The 8,143-nt window shown below is 39.8% G+C and overlaps 1 protein-coding gene across 4 annotated transcripts; it reads left to right on the top strand.

Moving 5' to 3' along the window:
* Positions 1-2,847: 2,847 nt before the first annotated feature.
* uba3 (ubiquitin-like modifier activating enzyme 3) lies at positions 2,848-8,123 on the top strand. Of its 4 annotated transcripts, XM_047025021.1 has the most exons (18): positions 2,864-2,914; positions 3,040-3,078; positions 3,899-4,019; positions 4,157-4,237; positions 4,357-4,439; positions 4,539-4,619; positions 4,738-4,781; positions 4,866-4,930; positions 5,039-5,194; positions 5,318-5,420; positions 5,518-5,631; positions 5,892-5,945; positions 6,103-6,139; positions 6,250-6,331; positions 6,433-6,533; positions 6,665-6,728; positions 7,039-7,093; positions 7,677-8,123. In XM_047025021.1, the coding sequence occupies exons 1-18, from the start codon at positions 2,895-2,897 to the stop codon at positions 7,763-7,765; spliced, it is 1,389 nt and encodes a 462-aa protein (XP_046880977.1). In that variant the 5' UTR covers positions 2,864-2,894; the 3' UTR covers positions 7,766-8,123. The 4 variants fall into 4 exon arrangements, with proteins under 4 accessions (XP_046880978.1, XP_046880977.1, XP_046880979.1 ...); XM_047025022.1 differs by lacking the exon at positions 3,040-3,078 and having other exon boundaries at positions 2,848-2,914; XM_047025023.1 differs by lacking the exon at positions 2,864-2,914 and having other exon boundaries at positions 2,929-3,116.
* The last annotated feature ends 20 nt before the right edge of the window (positions 8,124-8,143 follow it).

Genomic DNA, 8,143 nt, shown 5'->3' with positions numbered 1-8,143 from the left:
GAGTACACATAGGCCACTTCTCAATTAACTGTAGTCTATGACACAGTGGTCAAGTAGAGAGAGTCTCCTGGACAACATTCCATACGTTTCTTGGACTAGCTTGGTTGTTTAATATGGATCCATAGGTTGCAGGTGTATCAGGGGTTGTCCTGCTACTTTTTGGAGTCATTACACCTGAGCTTTATCCACACTGGGCTTTGAACTCCGAACCTCCGGCTTGCAAGCATGACTACTAACCAGCTACACGCCCAAAAAACTAGCTTTTCCCTGACACGGGTGGACTATACTTATACTGAGGAGGAGAGAGTTTACCAATTAATCTCAGCCTCACAGGCCCTAGCAAATTATTTTTCCAAGAAAGATATGAGAGAAGCAGTAAAACTAACACAAGGTCACCTGCCTCTCCACCAAGGTTCTCCATCTAAGACCGTTTCATCCAACTGACTAGCCCTTGATGATGGAGTGGTGATCTAGATTCACTCTGCACACAGTCCTCCATGCATACAACTACACTCACAGTGATGGACGAGAGACGACGTGGCCACCTCAAAGGCATTGTGACATTCAGAAGCTGCCTTTTTAAAGGCAGGAGAACTGATGAATGATGTGGAGGAATCTGTTTATAAGGCCATAGGTGGAAACTGGAATGGGTTTTGCTTGACAGTTTAAAAAGTATGTTACAGATTTGAAGCGCTGAACTATTACTTCGGTTTTATACATGTATCAATGTGTTCTCAGCCATTTAGTTCTTAACTTGGAAACCAGGTTCCCAGTAACAGGTTTTGGTACGTTTTACAAGTAGAACTTTTAATGCATTTTAGAAAGATTTGTCATATTGCTGAAATATCTGCCACATTTAGATAGGTCTGTATAATCGAGAATAGAAGAGAGACCAAGAGAGGCTGAAATGGTATCCAGTCAGCTATGAAGGTCAACTCTGAGTTACCATGCTTATTAGTCATCAGTTTCCAGAGGCTGTCACTTGGAACAAAAATCTAATTAATATAAAAAAAGTCACAATCTTTGTCCAAATTGCATGAAGATTAATTCTTATAAATTATACTCAGATGCATGTGCTTCTATACACACAGATGCACGTACGCACACACACACACAATACAGTGTACATAGATGTAAGTTCCGACATAGTGGAGTCTGACTTTGGTCTCAGCAGGAGGTGACAAGAGATACATTATCATAATGTAGTTGTGGGTGGACAATTCATGAGTTAATTAATTAATTATATAAATGGGCTAGTAGGCATGCGTCTAAACATGCAGTGAGGCACATCTAAGTTTTATTATAATCATTCTGGCATTAGATGAACCCCCAACATTCATGAGAACAATCTGGCTAGTTAATCAGATGACACTCGTAGGCAGTTGCGTAGACTGGTAAATAAATTATAATTAGGAACCTTAAAAGCTATTATAATTTTAAGGGAGTCAAGTGGCTGAGCGGGTAGAGCATCGGGCTAGTAATCTGAAGGTTGCCAGTTCGATTCCCGGCCAGTACACATGACGTTGTGTCCTTGGGCAAGGCACTTCACCCTACTTGCCCCGGGGAGAATGTCCCTGTACTTACTGTAAGTCGCTCTGGATAAGAGCGTCTGCTAAATGACTAAATGTAAATGTAAATGTAAATTTTGAACTCCTACAATCTCTCACCAGCCATGTATTTGCACATTATACACTAATACTTGCTTGACTTTGCTATGAGAACAATATTCATTTTTAGTTAGTTTCTAAAAAATAACCACAAAGAGAAGAGTAATACTAGTCACCCTGAATAATTGATCATGCTGAAGATTACATTTAGGCCAATAAAGTCAACTAAGATTAATTGTCCCCTCTAAAGAGTCTTTGGAGATTTTCTCCGGATTTTCTTCTCCCCTGTAAGATTGTTAACTGGTTTTATAGGTAATTACTAATCTTATTGGCCGAAACTCTAAAGAGCAGTGAAATAATCATCAGTGTCATGTAAAAAAAACAATAACGAATAGACTACTTAAGTTTTAAGTATCTAACACTCTATACATTAGCTTGCACAAGTTAATGAAACTATTCAAAACGTGATCTTTCAAGGATTGTTTTCTATAGAAGCAAATCAGTGACATAATGTTTTGAATTTTAAAAGGTATTGAATACGTAATATTGAAATTAAAACAGCACCGAATTTGTTGTTTTTTAATTCACCTTTAAATTAAAATATGAATGTATTTCAATTACAAATCAAATTAAAAAATCAGATCCAAAAATTCTAGGTTCAGAAATTCAAGTTGCTCAAATTAGAACAGTAAAATTCAGATCCCAAAAATTATATTAAAAAAATCAAATTGCAGACCGGACCTCTCTCCTCAGACCACAGGCTGTGCTTGTATGACTGATCTGCATGTATGACTACACCTGGATGAGAAGGGCCTGAGGAGAGAGGTCTGCAGTTGGACCCGTTGGATGCTTCGATTGCATTCAGGCTCGATTGTCTTACCTACTACCAATCCTTGGTATTCCGGATGTTGCAATCAGATTTTTTCTGGCTTGATTTTTTTGGGCCGCATTTTAGCCGGCCCCAAAATTAAATTTCCGCCCCCAAAATTAAATGGAAATATTAAGAATTAAATTATTTTTTTAAATTCAAGACATTATGGTACTGATTTGCTTTCATAGTTTTTGTTGTGTAGAAAAAAACACGAATTACAAATAGCTCTACTTATCCTGTATATTACAGGGGACGTACAGTAAGAAGCTTGCGTGTATCTGGAAGCAAATACTGCCTTCCACTGGTGTTCCAGTGTGTGACGCTTTCTAATTTCCCCAGTGACTGATTTTCCTGTCCTCAGATTGGTGTTCCACAGATACTGCAGTGCATTGTGGTTGCATTTGAGTAACAAAAATATGGCGGATTCGGACGAGCCGTAAGTAGCTAGTTGCCGAAGAAACAAGCAAGAAATAGCAAATAACTGCCCGAACGATGCTTTCAAATCTCATTAACCGATGAAAGCAACGCATGAATCAACCTTCTTTTACTCTCTCTTTTTAGGGAGAAGAAAAGAAGGAGAGTAGTGGAGCTGACTGAGAAGTTAGTAATGATTTGCTAGAACTGGCAGTAGGTTTGAGGTTAGCATACTAGCTAGCGTGCAGTGCACACTGCTGCACAGTAAAGGGCTAGACTGTCAGCTAGTTATAAACGTGATTCCATCTAAGGATTTGTTTATGGGGTTTAGGACTCACATAGGGTTGTAGTCTGCTTGACTACGCAGCATAGATAGACAGCTGAGCTTAACAAGTTTGGATACGTCAATGTACTAGCTAGTTAAGCTAGCTACTGTACCTAACCAACTTGGCAGGTGAGCTGTATGGTCACAGCCAACTGGCTAGTTTAACAAGCCTACAGTGATTTTTTAATAATACAACAATTATACATTGTCCTGTCCTCACCAAAAAATGGCAGTGACATTTTTTTGGCTATGATCATTTGGACACCATCCATTCCTGTGGGCAGGTTAGCTAGCGAAGTTAATTGAGCTTATTTTGCTGACACCACTACTCGAGCTTGTCAAGCTTACGCAGTTGCCTTTACTTTAGCATCACGACTATTCTCTTCACCATCATTTTGTCTGAATACCATGGGTTAGCTAGCTAGTCCCTGAACCCCCCCCCCCCCTCCCTATATTGAAACAACACAATGTCAAGTTCACACTTAAGTTCAAATCAGCTCAAAAGCAAGTATTTGCATATGTATTGTGCTGCACATTAACCTTCAGATATGCCTTACGTCATTTGCATGCTTTGTTGTGGAATTAACACTATGACTTTAGGAGTTATGCAATTTTTAAGGAGATTGCCTCAACCTTAATCTCTATTTATCCAATTCAGCTGAACTTTTGTGGTGTTTACAGGATGGTGGTGGATGGTGGCAGTGGAGACCGGGGCGAATGGGAGGGCCGATGGAATCACATTAAGATGTTTCTGGAGAGATCGGGACCTTTCACCCATCCAGATTTTGAAGCCAGCACAGAGGTAAAGTGGGCATCTTAGGTATAGTACAGGTTCTACACCTGTACTACAGGTGTTGGAATTGAACATGGTTGCATGCTGATACTGACAATTGTTTATTTCCCATGTGTTCTTCGCTGATTATTACACATCCATCACAGACTCTTCAGTTTATATTGGATACCTGCAAAATTCTTGTGATTGGTGCAGGTGGCCTTGGATGTGAGCTTCTGAAAGATCTGGTATGACTCTAATGTCCATTTCATTAGACTAGATTTTACCTCTAAAAAAGATATGGCCTATGTAGTTTGTAGTCTTATTTGAGGTTTAATTCAACAAATTGTCTTTTCCTTTGTACCAGGCCCTGTCTGCATTTCGTAACATACACGTTATAGACATGGATACCATTGACGTGTCAAACCTCAACAGACAGTTTCTCTTCAGGTCCAAACGTCCTTAAGACTTGAGTTTTTCAGTTTCTTTATATGTTATATAAGTCAATATGGCTGTTTTTTTACTTTTTATTTTTGTTTTTTCCCGTAGACCTAAAGACGTTGGACAGCCTAAAGCAGATGTTGCCGCTGATTTCATCAACAGTCGTATTCCAGGATGCAATGTAGTCCCGTATCCTATATACAAGAATTATATGCTGTGGGATTTATCATTCAACATTTTTGGGGGCATTTTTTATTTGTTATTATCCAGCAACCACTCAATGAAAGAATCCTTGATCCTTGTTTAGACATTTCAAGAAAATTCAAGACTTTGATGAGACATTTTACAGACGTAAGCCCCAAGGTTCTTTTTGTATTTGATCTTCACCAAATACTGAACATTTTAAAATTAAATTGGTCCCTTTCCTTTCCTCAGAATTCCACATTATTGTTTGTGGACTGGACTCCATCATTGCCAGAAGGTGGATGAATGGCATGCTGGTACATATCACTCAATCCATTTTGTATTTAAACAGTTAAGAAGAACTTGACTGCTTGAATTTTAATGATTGTATGCCTGGTTGACTGTAGCTTTTCATCATTTCCTAGCTTTCTATGCTGGTCTATGACGATGGAGTTCTAGACCCCAGCTCCATCATCCCCCTGATCGATGGAGGAACTGAGGGTTTTAAGGGCAATGCTCGGGTGATCCTGCCTGGCATGACCGCCTGCATCGACTGCACCCTGGAGCTCTACCCTCCACAGGTCTGCAGGCACTGTCTTCTCAACAAAGTACCATGAAACAGGAAAGCAGATGATCTATTCAACCCATTCAACCAGCTGAAGTATGCCCCCCTTATGCTAAAACCTATTGATTTCTCTTGTCAGATCAACTTCCCCATGTGTACGATAGCCTCCATGCCCCGGTTACCAGAACATTGTGTTGAGTATGTCCGCATGCTGCTCTGGCCTAAAGAGAAGCCTTTTGGAGGTGAGGATACAACTGTGTGGCCATAAAAAGTTCACACTTCTAGAAACATCCCAGTGAGTGTTGTTATTGTGTGTATGGTGTGTGTTTGTCCACACAGACGGTGTGGGTCTGGATGGAGATGACCCAGAGCACATCCAGTGGGTGTACCAGAGGTCTCTGAAAAGGGCAGCAGAGTTCAGCATCACAGGAGTGACCTACAGACTCACCCAAGGTGAGGACACACTCTCCCTTTTTTTCTTAAGTCTCCAAAGGGATCTGACCTAGAACAAGAGATGGAGTGAGCAAAGTTTTAATCATAAAAGTATTTTTTGTTCCCAATTGAATCAGTATATACTTTGGACAGATAGTTGCAAATTGATAGATTGTCTCTATGTAGGGTACTTACAATGTACATGCTCTTTTAGACCCTTGTGTGATATGTTAACCAGTGACGTATGCCCGTTAATATTTACTTTATATCTCATAATGCAGGCATTGTAAAGAGGATAATTCCGGCTGTGGCATCCACAAATGCGGTCATTGCTGGTAAATCATAACATTTTCAACCCTGCGCCTGTCTGAAACTTAACAGGCTGTTGGATGTGGTTAACTATGGTACAGCACTGTAAGTGTGTCAATAATATTTACTGTTGGTACATCGATACTGTGTTCCTTTAACTTTTCGTTTGTCCTTTAATTTTAGCGGCCTGTGCCACAGAGGTTTTCAAAATAGCATCAAGGTGAGCTCCTGGCCCCTGGCTGACGGTCATCCTAAGCAGTCATACAGGAATACGTCTAAAGTCAATGTTATGTTGATTGAGGAACTCCTGCTTTTCTACATTATTTGCAGTGCCTACATTCCTTTGAACAACTATATGGTTTTCAATGACGTTGACGGTCTCTACACCTATACGTTTGAGGCAGAGAGAAAGGTGGGTTCTTCTGCTGCTTTCAGATTGTGAATGTGATGTAGCTACAGTACCAGCTACTCAGTTCTAGACCAGCTGTTCTGTGTTTGTAATGTCCACCTCAGGAGAACTGTTCAGCCTGCAGCCAAGTGCCTCAAAAGCTGCCCTTCCCCCCCACAGCCAAGCTTCAGCAGCTGCTGGACTACCTGACAGAGAACGCCTCGCTGTAGGTTCAGCTGTCACAATGCTGCAGAGCTTTAGAGCCCACATATTCTGAGCTCTTTACAGCAGCTCTGTAATTAAATTAAAGTGTATCTTGTATTTTGTTGTAATGTGTAAAATCATGACCTTTTTCAGACAAATGAAATCGCCTGCTATCACAGCAACAGTGGAGGGAAAAAACAAAACATTGTACTTACAGGTGATTACTTACATTTACATTTTAGTCATTTAGCAGGCGCTCTTATCCAGAGCGACTTACAGTAAGTACAGGGACATTCCCCCCCGAGGCAAGTAGGGGGAAGTGCCTTGCCCCCAAGGACACAACGTAATTTTCACGGCCGGGAATCGAACCAGCAACCTTTTGATTAACAGCCTGATTCCCTAACCGCTCAGCCATTTGAATCCCACATTACTTCCACATTTTGTAAAGCGCTCTAGCGCAAATATTAGTCCTAGTTGGCAGTCCTTTTTATCTGATAGCCTTATGAAGATGTCTTTTTCTTTTACAGAGTATTGCTTCAATTGAACAGAGGACACGTCCAAATCTGTCTAAAACGCTGAAAGGTGAGATTATTGAACTATATTTATTCAAACTAAACATGCATGCAGTATAGTACGGTGGGATACTTTTGGCACTGAAGTATTCTTCAACACTTTACATCAAGGTTACATAAACTACAAACGTAAGTACATAGCAATACCTATAGTACCAACATTGTCATTACATAGTACTTCATTATAGTTGATCTTTAAGTTATTACACAAGTGAGACTTGGTATGGGGAAAGTTGGGCTTTCCAGGGGTAAGTGGATATTATTAATGATCTTGTTTAATGCACAATATCCTCTATGTTCAACTCCCCCTTTACCAACACCTTCCATATTGTGGCTTCTTACACTTTTGTAACAACCTATACCACTAACACTATTAAAAAGCAATGACTATTTTCCTACAATATTGTTCCTACAGGTCTTGCTATGTATTACTTTACTGTAAAGTACCATTGCCTTCGTTTTCATTCTGGGAATAAGTGGCCATCCTTCTAAACTGGTTTTGCCCTTGTTTAAGCTAGTTAATGTAAAGAGTTGCGAACTCTTCAGCTCTCATTTATCCAATGATTTTATTATTGTATACTTGTGTTTTTTAGAACTTGGTCTTACAGATGGACAGGAGCTGGCTGTTGCTGATGTCACCACTCCCCAGACCTTAATCTTCAAAATCAGTTTCACTTCATAAGACTTCTTTATAACGGTTATAAAGGTGTATTTAAGTACAATTATGTAAATAGGAATGTGTCCATTTCTCTTATTGATTTGTGCACCCATATCTGATTGCAATGTTTCCAATTACATGTTTTGGTGATGCTCTTTTACTGTTAAGGATAGTTACAGTACATGTTTCATGCACTGTAACCTCACAACCGCCAGTACTTGCTGAAAAAAGGTGGTTAATTTAAAATGGTGATACTCTACTTTTTAAAAATTCAGCTTTTATTTATTTTGTTTGTGTTTTTATTTTACCTGCAATTACTCTGGTACTCCAGAAACGAAAGAGGTGCAATGTAAACAGGAAATAAACGTTTTCCTATACACCAGCACTGCCTTGGGGGTGTGT

The sequence above is a fragment of the Hypomesus transpacificus genome, chromosome 9 (assembly GCF_021917145.1).
Source record: "Hypomesus transpacificus isolate Combined female chromosome 9, fHypTra1, whole genome shotgun sequence".
NCBI lineage: Eukaryota > Metazoa > Chordata > Actinopteri > Osmeriformes > Osmeridae > Hypomesus > Hypomesus transpacificus.
Note: the sequence above shows the minus strand (reverse complement) of the source record. Positions and strands in the feature narration are given on the sequence as shown.

Excerpts from the sequence above, each read along its gene's own strand:
- uba3 (XM_047025021.1), top strand. The coding sequence starts at position 2,895 with ATGGCGGATTCGGACGAGCC. Across the intron at positions 5,421-5,517 it reads TAAAGAGAAGCCTTTTGGAG|ACGGTGTGGGTCTGGATGGA; the intron begins GTGAGGATACAA and ends TTGTCCACACAG. Across the intron at positions 6,140-6,249 it reads GTTTTCAAAATAGCATCAAG|TGCCTACATTCCTTTGAACA; the intron begins GTGAGCTCCTGG and ends CATTATTTGCAG.